The sequence below is a fragment of the Protopterus annectens genome, chromosome 6.part0, assembly GCF_019279795.1.
Source record: "Protopterus annectens isolate FY-2018-M chromosome 6.part0, PAN1.0, whole genome shotgun sequence".
Lineage (NCBI taxonomy): Eukaryota > Metazoa > Chordata > Ceratodontiformes > Protopteridae > Protopterus > Protopterus annectens.
This window is the reverse complement of record NC_056737.1, coordinates 451,824,570-451,843,381: the sequence shown is the minus strand read 5'-3', so window position 1 is coordinate 451,843,381 and position 18,812 is coordinate 451,824,570. Positions and strand designations below refer to the sequence as shown.

At 40.0% G+C, this 18,812-nt stretch overlaps 1 protein-coding gene across 2 annotated transcripts in view; it reads left to right on the top strand.

Annotated features, from left to right (window-relative positions):
- Positions 1 to 10,192, top strand: part of LOC122804362 (prolactin-releasing peptide receptor-like) — a 204,467-nt gene extending 194,275 nt beyond the window's left edge. For both annotated transcript variants that reach the window (XM_044074180.1, XM_044074181.1), the window contains exon 2: positions 8,789 to 10,192. In XM_044074180.1, coding sequence (XP_043930115.1) covers positions 8,827 to 9,924 — 1,098 coding nt within the window. In that variant the 5' untranslated portion in view covers positions 8,789 to 8,826 and the 3' untranslated portion in view covers positions 9,925 to 10,192. The remainder of the gene's footprint in view (positions 1 to 8,788) is intronic.
- The last annotated feature ends 8,620 nt before the right edge of the window (positions 10,193 to 18,812 follow it).

Sequence of the window (18,812 nt, the reverse complement as noted above, 5' to 3'; positions counted from 1 at the left end):
GTAAAGTGGTGCTACACATTGAAGAATTATTAAAGAAAGCTAGGGTACTGTTATAGAAGGGGGAAAAGCTATGAGTTTGTTAAAACTGAGAAAAAATGGAATATGCTATACTAAAAAGGAAATAAGCGTATTAACAGTGGTATTTGGACAGTATGAAAATTTAGCAGAACAGTGGAAAATAATTCTGGAAGAAATAATAAAAATTATATTACAGTGGAGAAGATTTAATTTATAATTTAACAAAGGAGTATGTATGATAAAGGTGTACATGTTAGTTAAATAAGCATATTTGGGGTTGTAAATGTTTCCAGGTGAAACAGAGAAAGAGAGATTTGAAATATTTTTTAATTTTATTTGGGAACTGACAGTAAGTCCAGTGAAAATATGGGTGATATACAATAAAAAACAAGGATGATGCTTGAATGTAATCCTATAATATACTTAGTATCTATGCATTATTTTCTCGGTAATGCCAACAGTGAAAGAGATAGAGAGATAGAATAGGAAATGATGGGGAACGTGTTATATCTATGGTATAAAGTAATACAAAGGAGGGACAAGACGTGGTAAACAAGAAAGAATGGAAGAATAAGAATATGGAAATAAAATAAAATTATGGAAAGTGAACATTAATGAGATTACTAAAAACTGAAAATTATAGTATAACAATATTTTGGAGAAATACAATATGACATATCCTTGGAAAGAACTAAAACAAGATGTAATGCTATAAAGAATAGAAGAAAATAAATATGAGAATTTTTATGAAGCAGGTGATTTCTTGTGGAAAATATTGTTGAATAATTTACCAGTTAAATGTAATGTTAAATGTAATATGAAATATGATGAGTGTAATGAAAAAGAAACAACAAAACATTACAGAGAATCCATTAAAGTGCCTAGCACAATCCCCTTCTCCCATGACATGCCCATTTGTAATTCAGAAATATATTAGCCACATTGAGGTAAGACCTTATTATCAGCTAATTTTTATGCATCTTGAATCGCATTTATTACTGTGATATGCTGATCATTGATTATCTGCATGCTGTTGTAGTGACCTGCTCCTCATGTAGTCAGCAGCATTCCCCCTCTCTCACACACATAATTATACTAATATGAACACAGACACACACACACACACACACACACACACACACACACACACACACACACACACAAACGCCGCAGTCACTGCACCTGTTCCTACCCTATCTGTCTTCCCATTATCATCCCACTCTTGTAATAGTTTGAGTGCCATTACAGCACATATCCATTAGGTGCTGGTGGCCTAGTGTATCCCTCTCCTCCAATCCATGTACTGCTCTTTGTGCTAGTATGGCACTTTGCTACATGAGTCATCCATGGTTCATGGTGGTTCCCTCCACCCCTGATCACTGTTATGATGTTGGCGTTGTTATGGCACTTTAAGAGTAATCTCTGGTGTCTAATGCATCCCCTACCCCCCACACCCTGTTATAGTGTCGGTGCCTTTATGGTACCTTAAAGAGTAATCCCTAGTGTCTACTGCATTCCTCCATCCCTCCACCCCATTCCCTGTTATGATGTTGGTGCCATTATTACATTTTATGAGTAATCCCGGGTGTCTAGTGGTCCTCCCCTACCATATTCATGTGGTTGAAAATGTCTTTTTGGCTGATGTACATGGCTGAAGAATTTCTTGAATCTCTTGGCCTTGTAGATGCCTTCCTGGAGGCCGTTCAGTGAAGAGACCATGTACCTAATTAGCATATGCCTCTCCCTCCAGAATGACTCATTAACATTCAACATGACTGTGGGGCCAACCTTACCTGGTGCTGCATGTTTTCGTATTAGTGGACTATGCATAACACCACCACCACCACCATAACAGGAACAGGCAAACAAAAACTGAAGGTAATGCTACTCAATGCTAGAAGTCTAAATCTCAAAATGCATTCACTCAAGGCACTCCTTAAAATGGAGAACATCGATATCTGCGCAGTGACTGAGACCTGGTTCAAGGCTCCAGAGAGCACGCCTGCACTACCAGGCTATAACTCATACCACACTTTTCGACCATGTAACCTGGACGGAAACAACAAAGGTGGAGGTGTGTCCATATTCATTAAGGATATCCACACCTCCAGGCTATTTGCTCAGCATAATGCATCCGAGATTATCCAAGTGCAACTAACTCTGGGCAAAACTGCAATCCAAATTGTAGCTTGCTACAGATTCCCCCACCATGCCCCGGGATTCCCACTCCTTTTTTCTTGATGTACTGGAAAATATTAGGGCTTAACCAAACACCCTAATAATAGGCGACTTCAACTACCCTACTTTTAATTGGGAAAACTACTTGTGTACCAACTCCTTAGCTCAACGCTTTCTGGAATTCATAAACTCCAATTCCCTAGATCAACTTATCCACACCCCCACCAGGGGCAACAATATCCTAGACCTAATCATTACCAACATGAGTGACTGGTGTTCCACACCTGAAGTCAACTCCTCGTTGGTCCGATCCGACCATAAGCTTATCACCCTTGATATCCACATCCCACCCCCACCCCCCATTAAGGAAACCACAGTAAAAAATTTCTCCAAAGTCATCTTCATGCTTCTTAAGACAGAAGTGGTGAACTTCATGACACCCATGCAGATGGACAATACAGCTACAACTGCTGAATCCTACACAAATGCACTCTATAAGCACTTACACGAGTGCATGGATCATGCTATCCCAAACAGAACCAAGATGCTATCCTCCAAAAAAAGGAAGCTAATCTGGTGGTCCCCTACCATAAACAAACTGTACAACAGAAGGAAGAAACTGTTGCAAAAGAGAGTAAAATCCCATGAGTGAAGAAGCTCCCTGGTAAGCCTCAGTAAGAAGCAGAGATAACTTATAAGATCCTCCAAAGCTAGCTACGAAAACAAAATCACCACTAAATCCAAGGGCAACCACAAAGCATTCTATAGCTATGTCAAGAATCTAGATGGCAAAACCCAGATCTGCTCTGAGTTACAGCACAAAGGCACGAAAATTACAGAACCAACTGAGATTGCCAACGTCCTGGCAGATCGATTCAGTGCTAACTTTACCCCCCCCTTCACCCCCTAAAGGGCCCATATCTATACAGGAAGAATGCAGAGTCTCTGTAATCACAACTACGCAGGTAAAAGCTGCACTCTATAAAGCCAAAAACACAGCATCCATGGGACCGGACAACATCTCAGGCTGCGTTTTACATGAACTTCAGAATGAACTGGCTCCCCACTTAAGCACCATGTTCAATAATAGCCTCGCATCAGGCTTTGTGCCCACTGAATGGCGCACAACAACAGTTATCCTACTCCACAAGGGGGGAGCCACCACTGATCCCGGGAACTATCGACCTATTAGCCTGACGAGCCTGGTCTGCAAGGCCATGGAACATATTATCATGGAACTCATAAACAAAGACATTGTTAACCTCCAAACTCTGGATCCCACCCAGTTCGGGTTTGTGAAAGGCAGATCTTGCCTCCTTGAAGCTGATCAACTTCTTTGAGGCAGTCACCAAAGCCATGGATGAGGGTAAGGTGGTTCACACAGCCTATCTTGACCTTGCCAAGGCTTTCGACACCACCCCCCATTTTGGAATTATAGCTAAACTCACTAAACTAGGTATAAATCCTTATGTCACAAGATGGGTTGCCAACTGGCTCACTGACAGAACCCACACTGTAAAAGTTGCAGACTCCAAATCTGACCTCAAGGCAGTGACAAGTGGAGTGCCACAGGGTTCCATCCTGGGACCTCTCCTGTTTGATATCTACTTCTCTGAAGTACAGGCTAACACAGAAGGCCTCTGGCTGATGAAGTTCGCAGATGACTGCAAACTAGGAGCCATAGTCAAGTCCCCAAATGATGTGGACATCCTACAGAAGGGCTTCACTGAGACAGATGCCTGGTGTCAGAGCCATGGCCTCAAGCTCAATGCCAAAAAGTGCAGTGTCATACCCTTTGGTAAAAACATTGTACCCATGAACTACCACATAGGCAGCAATCTACTTAACACTGAATGCATGATAAGAGACCTTGGGACCCAGGTGGACACTAGTCTCTCCTTTGATAGTCACATCGCCACAGTAGTTAGAAAGTCCTTCTACATGACACACCTCATCATAAAATGGTTCTCATCCAGGAAAAAAGAGGTCATTGTTCCCCTCTACTCGTCACTCATTTGACCCATTATAGAGTACAACGCCCCTTTTGGAATGTACCTCACAAGACATCTACAGCAGCTGGAAAGGCCACAGAAGTACCTCACAAATAGGATTACTGGCCTCAAACAAATGCCCTACACTGACTGCCTCAAAAAACTCCAGCTTTACTCCATAGCATATCGCCTACTCCAAGGTGATCTCTGCCTAACATATAAAGCTATGTCAAACCCAGAGCTGTTGGACATACTACACCTAAGGAAATCCCAATCCCTCCAAGCTACATGCTCTAGGGACCTAAACCTTGTCACCACAATAAACAGGACATGCTGGAGGGATAGATTCCTGTCCCAGAGACTTCCTATACTCCGGAACAAGCTACCCATCTATGTCAAGCAAAGTTCTTCATTAGCACTCTTCAAGAAAAATCTTGATGAGTGGATGTGAAAAAAGAAATACACCCAGGGGATCACTTCTGTGTCTCTGCTGGACAGTGGCACAAGAAAATAACTTTCTTGGGTGGCGTAAGTTATGGTACCTTGCTGGCTAGGCTTACGTAGGCTCGTGGGCTGATAGCCTAATACCTACCTATGAACCTATGAACCTATGCAGTACCCTAAAAGGATGGTTGCTGAACTGGGGAAAGGTACCATGATGTGTACATAGAGGTGTACACATCACAGTTTCTTCTTGAATCTGGCTCATTGTTTGTTTAGAATCCAAAAAATGAACAGTTTGGATAAGGCTTTAAAAGGAATACAAATGGGAATGATTTAAAATATAGCAATGGATGTGATATTATATGGAAAATATGAGAAAGAAAAAATGTGAAACTGGAAATTGGGCAGAATATTGTTTGTAGTAACCTGGAGGTTATGGAATCAAAGACACAAAGGATTGTTGTATAATAAAAATAGAGATGAAGATGCTCTAGATTAAATAAAAACAGGTTTGCTATCCCAGTCCAGAAGCCCACAGTTTTGAGAATCATAATCCTGAGACCATAATACTGAAAGACAAAACAATCAAGACTACAATGTCTAATAATCTTGAGTAGCAAATTCCCTTACCAATGTGAACCTAGGAAAGTGTGCTAACATAGGTACTACAGGGGTGTGAACTCAGGAACGAATGCTAACATGGGGTCTGCTGGGGTGGCAGTGGGGATTCAGGAGTTCAATATTGTGGTCTTCAGTATTTTGGTCTTTACATATTATGCTCTCAGGATTATGACCTTCAAGATTTCATTAGTAAACCATAAAGTGATGGTTGTGGAAGAAATCCCTGGCTTAGAAACTAACTTCACTGTCTCACAGCAGTGGGGAAAGGAAAACTCCATAAATAACATTGAGGAGAGGAAAACTACCAAAAGCAATGTACAGTAGTCTCACACAAAGATACTATAGTGCCATCACTTCATTGGCATGACCTATTGTCAGTTGTGTTTCATAGGTTAGAAGCTGAACAGCTGCTCCTTGATCAGATGTAGGTAGACATACACTAGACCTGCTCCTTATAAATTTCAATCTCTGTAGCGTCGTAAATAAAACCAGTAAATTCCATGTTGCTCTATCCATCTAATCACCAGATATAGCAGTGATAACTGAAACCTGGTTAAAGCCCCACATTAAGGACAGTGAAATTCTCACAGTGGGCTATAACATCATTAGACTGGACAGAGTTAACAAACAAGGAGGTGGTGTTGCTCTTATGGTTAAAGACACCCTCAAAGTCATACAACTAACCCGCATCCCTCCTGACCTACCCAACTCTGAAATATTGACTACCTGCCTTGAAACCAACCCTAAAAAAGCAATAATGATCATAGCCACCTGTCTTCCTCCTGGCAATAACCTTCCCATCATCAAAAATCTACTTTCCTGGGCAGCTACCAAATTTACCCAAGAAACTCTTGTGCTTGGTGACTTTAACCTGGATTAGCAACCTGCACATCAAATAACCCATCCAACTTTGTAAATCTCTTCAACTTCACCCAAACCATAACCTGTCCAACTCATACAGACAAACATTCCAACAAGCAGTCAACATTAGACTGGATCTTAACTAATAAACCTAACCTAAGTTAACTAGCCGGTTGCCTACCTGACTCTCTCAGCGACCACTCTCCAACCTTTCTTTACAGGAAATACATGCATACCCAAGGCAACATCTCTCATAAATACATCATTACTAAAAAAAATGTCTCCCCCACTACTTTTAACCTCCTACTCCAACAATATGACTGGACACCACTTAAACACCTACTGCTGTTCAGTACTTCAACAGAACCTTTCTTACAATACTTAATAATCTTGCCCCACTAGAAATGTTCACACTAAAACTATGCCCCTCCTGTGGCTAACCAAAGACACTAAACTACTAACGAAGCAAAGAGATAAAGCCTTCTTGGCTTACCATACATCCAAAGACAAAATTGACCTCTTAACTTATCAACAACTAAGAAACGTAACAAAGAAACAGATCAAAAAAGACAAACAAATGTACTTCCAATCCTGTCAACTGAAACACCAAAATAACCCCCCAAAATTCTGACAATCCATCATCTAGCTCCTCAACCCCAGTTGAACCTCAACCCCTCCCCCAGTCAACTCAAACAACCTAGACCCTATTTCAGCTCAACTCAACTGCCACTTCATCAACACCATCACCTCCCTACTAGACAACCAACCAACCCAGCCACTTACTGTCCCCACCCCTGCCCCAGATAATCACAACCCCTTCACCTTCACACCCATTCAAACTAATTATATAAAGACTCTCTTAACCAAACTTAAACCCTGCTACATCACTGCAGATAAACTTCCAAATTAATTTCTAAAACTTGCTGCTCCTTCAGTTGCCTACCCCATTTCTATTTTGATTAATTGCTTTATTAAAGAACAATATGTTCCACTTCTATGGAAAATATCTCACATCATTCCCCTCCACAAAGGCAGACCATCCAAAGAACTAACAATTGACTGCAAACATTCAGTTCAATTCTTCTGAAGAGATTTGTGGGACAGTCGACAACAATAAATGCTTTCTTGGTGTTAAGAACTGCAGTGTCAGTATGTTGCTGGACTGCGGATCACTATTTTTTTTAGATATATATATAGCAGACCGTACCTTATACTGCAGGTACCCTATATAGTCCTGCACTGTTGCTTATGGAGTACCACAGTCATTTGTATTTATGTAATTCTGATGCTGTTGTAATTGTTGATTGTGTTCTCACACATAACCTATAAATAACATACTTGTAGAAAAAAAATAGATTATTTATAGATCAGTATACCTACTTGGCCAGGCCATATTAGGTATATTAAATTAACAAGATAGTTTAGATCAGCTTATTTGTTGGTATATGAAAAAAATATATTTAGGGCGAAATGGGAATTTATTAATTTTATGTTTAATAACCGCTTTTGAACACATTACTGAAAAATCCTTAGCTTAAGCTAGATTTCTGACTTCACATTTTAGATGTTGGAAGATTTTCCTGTCTTAGTCTTGAGATTTTATTGGTGCAATTGTACATTATCGTATAATGCATAGCTTTGTTATTTTTAGAAAAAAGGCATAAGAGAATATCTAAGCCGCTAAGGGAGTACCCGATGAACCCTTGTCACTAGATAACCTTAACAGCAATTATTAGTCAGTTGTAAACATGACAAATACAAACACTATAGATTTTTTTCTTCTCTTCATTGTACTTATCTTCAGAATTCTAGCACCCTGGTCTCCCTCTGTTATTGCAGACAGAATGAACACCATACTGGCATCTTAAAGGAGGGAGTTTAGGGGAGTTGGATCACCAGAAATCAGGCTAATGCATTGAAGTTAGTGAGGAGCTCTTATCCTTATTTCTATCTGACACTCCTGGTGTATGAAATGAGTTTCTCAAGGAGCAACCCACTACCCTGGTCAACAAACTTAATAAATAAAATAAAATAAAATAAAACAAACAGCATTCTATCATCCATAATGATTCAGTGTTCAGTGTGTCATGTTGAAATTGCATGTGAGCCCTGCCAAATACTCTTCTAAATCAGGAAGACTCTCAGGTGTAATAGGCGTAAGCCTGCTTTTGCTAGCTTCGTGCCTGCCACACAAAAGTGAGCAGCAGTGGTAGCCTTTTATCTTCTCTCTTAGAGAGGGGGACTTCTAATGATCTGCTCCATCCATTCTAGATCTAGGTTTGCTGATCAAGTCTGGGAGAGGATAGGTGCAGATGATTGCCTTCAACATTAATGAACCACACTATGTTTGGATTAACAACAAATGTTTCAGAATTATGCCATTTCTTGGTTATTTTATTTTTAAGCAGATGTTTTAAATTACCAGAATAAAGCATGTTCATTTAGCAGTATGCATGTTGTAACACATCATGCTTTTGAAATTGTTTTCATTTCTGTAACATTTTTGATCTATATATAGACGAAACAGATGCACTGTCCAACTAAGAAAAGTTAACTTTATTAAAACGTATTGTTTTTATCATAGGATGATGGCTAGGAATAGGACCAATAAAATGTAAAGTCATATTGATAAATGTCTCAAAGGCAGTTATAAAATATTCTCTTGTCTTTTTCAGGCATCTCAGGATTTATCTATATGAAGCAATAGTGCATCATGGCATCGAATACACTAATGAATGACTCCTGGGAAAATGATTCTGTACCTGCATTTACTGGACTTGATCTACTCTTTGATTATAAACCACTCTTCATTCCACTGTATGCCTTATTAGTGATAGTGGCATGTGTAGGCAACTTTCTTCTGATTGTTCTTATTGTAATTACAAAAAAGTTGCATAGCACCACCAATTTCCTTATTGGGAACCTAGCAGCTGCAGACTTGATTATGTGTATCTTCTGTGTTCCACTGACTGCATCCTATGCCTTTGAATTACGAGGCTGGCTTTTTGGGGTCTTCATGTGCCGCTTTGTTACTCAGATGCAGGCAGCTACTGTGTTTGTATCTGTACTTTCTCTCACAGCAATTGCAGTTGATCGTTACATTGTAGTGGCATACCCAATTCGTCAGAGGATAAGTTTCCGAAGTTGTGTTTATATTGTTGCCCTTATATGGGTAATTGCCATTGGCGTTTCAGTACCTGTCGCTTTACATACCCATTATCTTGACCTCAACAAGATTGGCCATGACATGATTATTTGTGAAGAGTTTTGGAACCATAAGGAGACAGAACGACTACTTTTCTCCTGTACAATGCTTTTTCTGTCTTATATGCTCCCACTTTCAGCAGTCTCCATTTCTTATTGTGCTATATCAAGACACTTGAGAAAGAGGAATGTTCCAGGAGCAACCCCATGCATCCAGGAAAGGTGGATCAAAAAGAAACAGAAAACCTTCCGCATGTTAGTCATTTCAGTCCTTGCCTTTGCAGTGTGCTGGTTGCCTCTGCAGATGGTCAACTTAATAAGGGACATTGATCCAGATTTTATTATTTTGAAGAAGAAGTATGTGAACATCATCCAAGTATCCTGCCATTTGATAGCTATGAGTTCTGCTTGCTATAACCCTTTTATCTATGCTTCGCTACATGACAAATTCCGTTTTTACCTTTGCAGTTATTTCTACCATAAGAAAAAACAGTCAAGTATGATGTCTAGCAGAGTGTCACGCTTTAACACATGCTCAACTCTGGCTGATATCCCTTTGGCCCTCACAGACAGATTAGCTCTTCAAAGCAAAATATCTTTGCATTAAACATACATACAGACCATCAGTGATTTCAGAAGATAAAACCCAATGAAAGAGCCACTGACAGTCCAAAAAAGCAACCTGCTTATATTGTGGCTAATATTTTGAGTCATTTTACAACACAGGATGACCTGCAAAACTGCCAGTGAAAGGAAGAAAAAAGCCAACTGAGCCAAATTTAAATGCAGCTTGCCCTTAAGGAGGAGTCATCATTCCTTTATTTTAGTGTGTGTGTGTGCGTGTGTGTGTGTGTGTGTGTGTGTGTGTGTGTGTGTGTGTGTGTGTGTGTGTGTGTGTGTGTGTGTGTGTGTGTGTGTGTGTGTGTGTGTGTGTGTGTGTGTGTGTGTGTGTGTGTGTGTGTGTATGTGGCATACTATTGATGCAAGTATGGCTGGACCTTTCTGTGTGATCTTTTCAAAGTTTAAGATATGTTCATATTGTATGCATACTTGAGCTTAAACAAAAATCAAAACTTTCTATTATTGCCATGTTACATTTGTGGAGCTTTCCTTAAAATATTTCAAAATTCAGTGGTATTCACTACTCAGAGACAGACTAACCACCTATAGACAATAATATGCAACTGGAAAAATGGTGAACATTAGTTTGTTGCATAAAGACAGGCATGTCTATATCTGTAAGGGTTTGAAAACAAAGGCAGTCTGGAAACAATGTTAAGATTTGTTTTATTTATTAAACACCAGTTACCTATGTCTTCATTTTTGGTATGAAAAACTAACATTTCTCAAAAGAGTAGAAAGCTACACCTTACCTGTAAGTTAAGAAGCATAATTACCTAAATATTTCTTTTTCTGTCTTTTCATTTCAGTTTTGAATAAAAATAACTAATTACATGTCAGAAAAATGTAAAACACTGGAGTGGGCTATAATTATTGATGCATTTTATAGTGGTCAGGTGTTAAACAGACCCAGCAGCACTATAGAAAAATGAAAAAAAATTTTGAGTTATGCATTTACAAAAAAAGAATAAAGTATTATAATTTTTGCTTCTTTCAGACTGCACTGTTACCTTGCAGAAGGAGTATACATGAAATGTTATTTTTTGTGGATGTTTGCCTAGGACTCATTAAGTCATGAAAAGAATTCAGACAGCAAAGCAGAGCTTAATAGTGTATCCTGAGTTCACCGCATGCCTGTTATAATAGAGAACTCTAAATTCATCTCATGGGACAACACAGAAGCTAGATGAGTTATTGCAACTAATCAAAATGAACTAGATAAATAAATGTGGTTAATAGGCCTACTTGTTACTGCTTGCAGCATATTTGGAAATGGTCCTTAAGAAAGTATGAAAAGTGGAGTGAGAGAAATCAAGCATTCAACCACATTTCTTCTTAACTGGACTTGTTTATTTAAAATTTGTATAATATAACTAGAAGATGAGTGCATGCTGTCACTAATATTTCTTGAATGAAGCCAGGTGATTTTTGGTATATGGAACGTAGTGCATGACAGACATAGAGAAGCATATGGAGCCACGTCCTGCTTTCAGTCCTATGGAGAGAACATACAGTGACTACATGAAAAGAGTACCCAGCTCATTGCAGACCCATGTGACTTACTGACATCACTGTGGCTTGGCAGTTACAGGGAGGGACACCTGGTGCTCATAGTTGGTAATGGTGGTAGTGTGGGAACAGCTGATAAGGCTGTTGTGAGCTAGTCTGGTGACCTTTTTGATGGGCTCAGGGAATTAATGTGCAGCAAACCTGCCAGGAAATGTACTGCACAAAAGTAATGAGGTATTCAAGCAAAGACTTTTCAAGCAGAAGAGGAAATCTTGAAATTGAAGCTGGCAGAACCTTATTGTATCACAGTTGCCTTATCATAGCCATGTATTCATAGTGAATTTTATTATAACACATACTTGGAAATCCTATTAGCTTTCATAATAACTTACTAATAAGATTTCACTTGGTCAGCATACATACCTAGTATAATTAATTTCTGATGTATTATGTGCTGTCTTCTTCATGCAGTACAAAAATGTTCTCCATTTTTCCGTTAGCAAAAAAATTGCATAATGTAGTGAAGAAAAAACACAACGAGAAGACTTTAAATAAGTCAAGTGATTTTTAATTAACGGGGATCTGTTTGTGTTTCTTATAATAAAAAAGAATCTTGTACTAGTGTTTGGACAGATGAAATTACAATAGTTTATTTCATAGCTTCCTCAACTAAACTGTATATTTAGGGCATTAGAGACTTTAATAGTCATTTTTTGAAACATTATTAAACAGTGAGTGGTGGATAGATACAATGCAGTTGAATATTACTACATCTTTTTTCTTTTCCATGCATTCATTCATTTATTTATTTGTCTTGTTGTACATTAGGTATACTGCACTCTCAACATGACAAGTGTAAACAACAGCATTTAATATATAATTTATCATTTAAAATAGAACTTTAGCACAGATAAAGATTGTGCCCCCACAGTGACTGTTTGTTATCCTTCCTTAGGTTACATTTAACCAGAATTGCAAGTCCATTGTTTTCTCACTAAAATTAATTACAATAGCCCCATGCATTCTTGAATTCTACTTTTTTATTATTCCACAAACTTCTCAGGAAAGCTGCTCTGGAATTTTATATCCTGTCTTTGACAAACATGGCTGCCTTATTTCCTCCATTATCACTTCTGATCTGTCCTCCTTCTGTCTTTAATGTTTGCCTGTTGTAGAGAAAGTTTTCTGTTTTTTTTGAAAGACACTTCCATTTTGAATATTGTAATACTCTTGAAGTACTTAAATGTATTGTCCTCCCTGCAAGCTTTCTTCTGGGCATACATATTAAGCTTCTTTAATCTTACTTCAGATGTCTTCTTGTGTAGACCTTGTATCACTTTTTATTGCTTTTGTTTACATTATCTCCAGTCTGACAAAGTTTTTGCACATGTGCAGTTGTCCAGAATCATAGTAAGTGAGATGTGGTTTCATTAGCTGTCTGCATAAAGGAAGAACAATCTATGTAAGTTTAATTGAGATATTTTATACTGATGTCCTCTCACCCTTTTATAATGGTCCTCACTCCCAGGCCTCCTTATTGTTGTCTAACACAAACTATTTACATTTAGGCATATGATATACATTTAAAACAAGGTTTTTTCACTTGTTTTGCCAGTATCTGACGTCCCATTATGAAGTTTTTTTTTTGCTGAAGTAAATAATTTGTACTGAATTTGAGCTTGAGGTTCTCTCCCAGAGAATAATGGAGCATTTTCTCCATGTGTGGGAGGAACAGCTACATCAGCTATATGAGTTTAAGTATCTTGAAGCCAAGTTCTTGTATGAAGGCAGAGGGGATTGGAACATTTATGACTGGATTATTACAACAGCTAAGTATGTAGACATTGTGTTGCATTATAGTACAGAAACAAGTCCTGAGCCATATGATGAAGCTGTTTGCTTAGCAGTTAGTATATATTTCTCTCTTCTCTGCTGGTCATGAGCTTTGGGTACTAATAATCTTATGACCACATCCTCCCCTGTAGTATTAAGCTTTGGGTATTAACAGTCTGTGTATCCATTCTCCCCTATGTTAATATGCTTTGTTACAGTCTTATGCCCCCATCCTCCCCTGTGGTCATGAGCTTTGGGTACTAACAGTTTGTGTCCCCATCCTCCCCTGTGGTCATGAGCTTTGGGTATTAACAGTTTGTTTCCCTATCCTCCATCTATAATCATGAGCTTTGGGTATTAACAGTTTGTTTCCCTATTCTCCATCTGTAATCATGAGGTACGGGTACTAACAGTTTGTGTCCTGATCCTCCTCTATAGTCATGATCTTTGGATAGTAACAGTCTATGTCCCTATCCTCCTGTATGGTCATGAGCTTTGGGTATTAACTGAAAGAACAGAATCACAGATACTGGCATCTGAAGCTAGGTTTGTTTGCATGGTAGCTGGGCCTATCTCCATTATGATGTAAGCACTTTGACAGTTTGGAAAAAGCACAGGATGCAGTCATTGCTCATCCATGTGGAGAATAGCCAATTTAGGTAGTTTGGGCACCTTGTAATGATGCCTTCTGCACATCTCCCATTGGAGGTGTGTAGTTCGGGTGCCTTATGCAGGTGCATCTTGGGCATCTTCCATGAGATGTGTATTATATAAGTCCCACTGGATGGAGGCCCTGGAGGGATTATATCTCTTTGCTTACTTGGGAATCCATGGGGATCTGACAGGATATGCTGGAAACTGTTGTTGGGGAAAAGAAAGTTTGTCTTGCCCTTCTTAGCTTTCTACCATATTGACTCTTAACAGGACCAGTGGTTTAAAAAATTATGATGCATATAGTTATTCTTTTGCATAGCCCCTTCACCTCATGTGAACCCCAGCTTCCATATCAGCACTATTGCAAATTATTGTATCATTTGTAAAGTGATATTTTAGCCTTGAGTCCTCTACAGTGTGAGCTATATAAATATTAAAAAGAAACTACTTCCTGAAATGTTCTCAGTGATTTTCCACTTGTAAATTCCCTATAATCACTCTAGGTTCCATTTACTATTAACCTTGAACTACCTAACTAATCTGTGTTTTTTCCATCATAGACATATCACCTTATTCATGTAATATTTGCATACTATAAACCTAAAATTTTACTTCTTTTGTATTATATTATATCATGAATGTAGACCTTAGACTTCACCTAACATGTGACACCCATCAAAGTTCAGTTATATTGCACATTAATATTACTTTTCAGCAGACATTTAGATAGCTATTTTGGTTCTTGGTACCAACCCTCCTAATCTGCTGCATTTGTAACAAACAACCAGAGCACTAAAGCACATCAGTTGGATATATTTGAGATGAATAATCAGAGAGTTAGCTGGTTCTCTATTATTCCCTGTCTAGAATTTCCTGTCTCCCATCCTTGAAGAAGGCCAAGGAGGTGCGCAGTCTATTCCAGAGTATAGGAGTCTCTGGTGTGATGACAAGGTTTTGATGGATTGGGATTTCTTTAAGTGTAGCATGAACAACAGCTCTGGATTTGACATGGCCTTGTATGTTAAGCAGAGATCACCTCTGATTAGACAATATGCAACAGAGTACACCTGGAGTTTTTTTAGTCGGTCAGCATAGGGCATCTGCTTTAGGCCTGTGATTCTTTTAGTGAGGTGTTTCTGTGGCCTTTACAGTTATTGCAGATGTCTTGTGAGGTACATACCAAACAGAGCATTGTACTCTATAATTGGTTTAATGAGGGATGAGTACAGTGGGACAATGACCTCCTTTTTCCTGGATGAAAAGCCCTTAGTGATGAGGTGTGCCACATAGAAAGATTTCCTGACTGTTGTGACAATGTGGGTATCGAAGGTGAGATCACTGTCCACCTGTGTTCCTAAGTCTCTTATCACACTTTTGGTGTTTAGTGTGCTGCCACCTATGTGGTAATTCATGGGTACATGTTTTTTTCCCAAAGGGGATAACTATAAACTTCTTGGCATTGAGCTTGAGCCCATGGCTCTGGCACCAAACATCTATTTCTGTAAGGCCCTTTTGTAGAATATCCACATCATTTGGGAATTCAGTAATGGCTCCTGGTTTGCAGTCATCTGTGAACTTTGTTAGCCAGAGTCCCTTAGTGTTGGCATGTACTTCAGAGAAGTAGATGTAAAATAAGAGTGGCCCCAGGACTGAACCCTGAGGTACTCCACTTGTCACTTGTCTGTAGCTGTATTTGGAGTCGGCTACTTTTACAATGTGGGTTCTGCCAGTAAGCCAGTTGGCTACTCATTGAGTGACATAGAGATTTATGCCCAGCTTAGTAAGTTTATCTATGATTCCAGAGTGGGGGATGGTGTCAAAAGCCTTGGCAAGGTCCAGATAGGCTGTGTGGACTGCCTTACCCTCGTCCATGACTCTAGAGACTGATTCAAAGAAATCAGTCAGGTTCAGGAGACATGCTCGGCCCTTCACAAACCCAGACTGGGTGGGGTCCAGTGTTTGATGGTTGCCAATGTCTTTGTTTATAAGTTCCATGATAATATGTTCCATGGCCTTGCAGATCAGGCTCGTCAGTCTGATGGGACAGTAGTTCCCGGGATCCAAGGTGGATCCCTCCTTGTGGAGTGGGATAACTGTACCTGTGCGCCACTCAGTGGGGATGAAGCCTGAGGTGAGGCTATGATTAAACATGACACTTAGGTGAGGTGCCAGTTCATTTTGTAGTTCATGTAGTACACAGCCTGGCAGCCTGGGATGTCATCTGGTCCCATGGATGCTGTATTCTTAGCTTTGGGGATTGTGGATTTTACCCATGTGGCCATGATTACCGGACTTTGGCAATCTTTTGGTATTGAGATGGGCTCTTTAGGGGGTGAGAGGGGGGTGAAGTTGGCACTGAATCGATCTCCTAGGATATTGGCAATGTCTTTGGGATCAGTATATTTAATGCCATTCTGTTGTAGCTCAATAGCTATAGAATGCCTTGTGGCTGTCTTTAGAATCTTTGGCAATTTTATTTTCGTAACTAGCTTTGGAGGATTTAATGAGGGAGCTCAGCTTCTTACTGAGGCTAGTAAGGGAGTTTTTGCATCCTGGGATTATCCTCTTTTCTGCAACAGTTTCTTCCTTCTGTTGTATAGTTTGTTTATGACAAGGGACCACCAGATTGGCTTCCTTTTTTTGGAGGAGAGCATCTTGGTTCTATTTGGGATGGCACGATTCATGCACAAGTGGATGTGCTCGCACAGTGCTTTAGTGTAGGATTCGGCATTCGAACTTTCAGTTCCCGTCTGCATGGGTGTCATGACATTTGTCACTTCTGACTTGAGTAGCATGATGTTGGCCTTGGAGAAGTTTTTTTTACAGATGTTTCCTTACTGGGGGATGGGGTGGGATGTGGATGTCAAAGGGGATTAGCTTATGGTCAGACCTAACCAACAAGTGGGTGACCACTGGTGTGGAGCATCAATTTCCCATGTTGGTAATGACCAGGTCCAGGATACTGGAGCCCCTGGTGGGACTATGGATTAGTTGATCCAGGGCATTGGAATTTATGACGTCAAAGAACCGTTGGGCAAAGGTGTTGGTACATGAGTAGTTTTCCCAGTTAATGCCAGAGTAGTTGAAATCACCCAGTATTAGGGTGTTTGGTTGTATCTAAATATTTTCCAGTATGTTTAGAAAGGTGTAGTGAGAATCTTGGGGCATGGTGGGGGATCTGTAGCAAGCTACAATTTGGATTGCAGTCTTACCTAGTGTTTGTTGAACCTGCAGAATTCCAGATGCATTGTGTTGGGCAACTAGCCTGGAGGTGTGAATATCCTTGGCGAATATGGACACTTCCCCACCTTTATTGTTTTGGTCCTAGTTTGGTGGCCGAAAAGTGTGGTATGAGTTGTAGCCTGGTATTGCAGGGGTGCTTGCTCTTTAGACCCTAGAACTAGGTCTCAGTTACTGCACAGATATCGATGTTCTCCATTTTTAGGAGTGCCTTAAGAGAGTGCATTTTGAGGTTTAGACTTCTAGCATTGAGTAGCATTACCTTCAGATTTTTCATACTTGTAGCTGTTATGGTTGTGGTTTTTTCCTTTGAGCCTTGCCTAAAAAAGGCACTATAGGGGTGGCAAGAGCCTTAGCCAGTAACCTGAATCTCAGGGGCGACAGGTACAGACCATCTCTGGCAAAGCATCTGCCTGGGCCACATGATCCAAGAGCTCTTCCATGTCTCTTTCCATGTTGTCCAGGGAGGTACATCTCAAGTCATTCACTCCAACATGGACAATGACAGAGTCATATTTGTACTTGCTGTGGAGTGACTTGAGTGCATGTGTTATGTCGCGGATTCTGGCAACCAAAGAAACATACACAAACTGGAGAAACCACTTTATATAAAGTGGTTTCTACAGTTTGTGTATGTTTCTTTGACTGCTGTTTTTCTGGACACGTTTTTTCATCAGGATTCTGGCAACCGACAGGCAGCTGACTGTAATTTTTTCCTTGTTCAACCTGGTGAGTGGAACATCTGTGTGCCTGACTATAGAGTCACCTATGACTAAAGTGTTGGGTACATTGTCTTGCCTTAAGGGCTGTTGTTGGGTGGCACACTGGTGTTGTGAGCTATGTGATACTTTGGTTGTGATTGGTGTTTGTTTGTGTTTCAGCTTCAGAGGTCCTTGTTGCTTGGGCAGGATAATGTTAAGGGCCTCCGCATATATGGGTTTAGTGTGGCTATGTGTGGGTGTTGGTAGTGAGGGTTTTGAAGGGCTATGTGTTGCATGAGGTGTAGTGTGGGTGTTAACCTTCTCCTCTTGATTGTCTAGCACAATCTTGGCTTAAGAGAGCTTTGCTTCCAGTTTGGCTATGTAAGTGCATCTCTCGCAGGTTGTAGTGTTGGGTGGCAGGAGGAGAGGGTTGTCTGTGTACATAAGGCAATTGCTGCATTGCCCCAGTATGCCCAGTTTCACCAGGTGGACAGGAGAAATCACCAGAAGCTGACCCTTGGACATGCCTGGTTAGGTGCTTTATTTATTTATTTATTTTTTTGTGTAAAGTACAAGAGCTGCTTTCCCTTACCTTGTCAAGGTCCTTTGCAATTATAGGCTGTTAAGTGCCTATGATTAATTTCTCCTTATTAACAAGGAGAGTTGAGTGCTTATATCAGTTTAAGGCTTCCTAGTTCTTTCCAGCAGGTCTTAGAGCACGTGCTAGTCACATGCACCCCAAACAGAAAGAGTCAGGAATCAATGCACTCTGCTCCTACTATCACCAGGATCGGAATATAAGCACAGATTCCAAGCTGTCACCTATAAAGCAGTTATTAAGCTTTCTTGTGATCAGCAGGCTCCAGAAAATAATGTAACTGCACTCCTTCTCTCACCAGGAGAAAACAGAAGCACTAATCCCAAGATGACTGCTGAG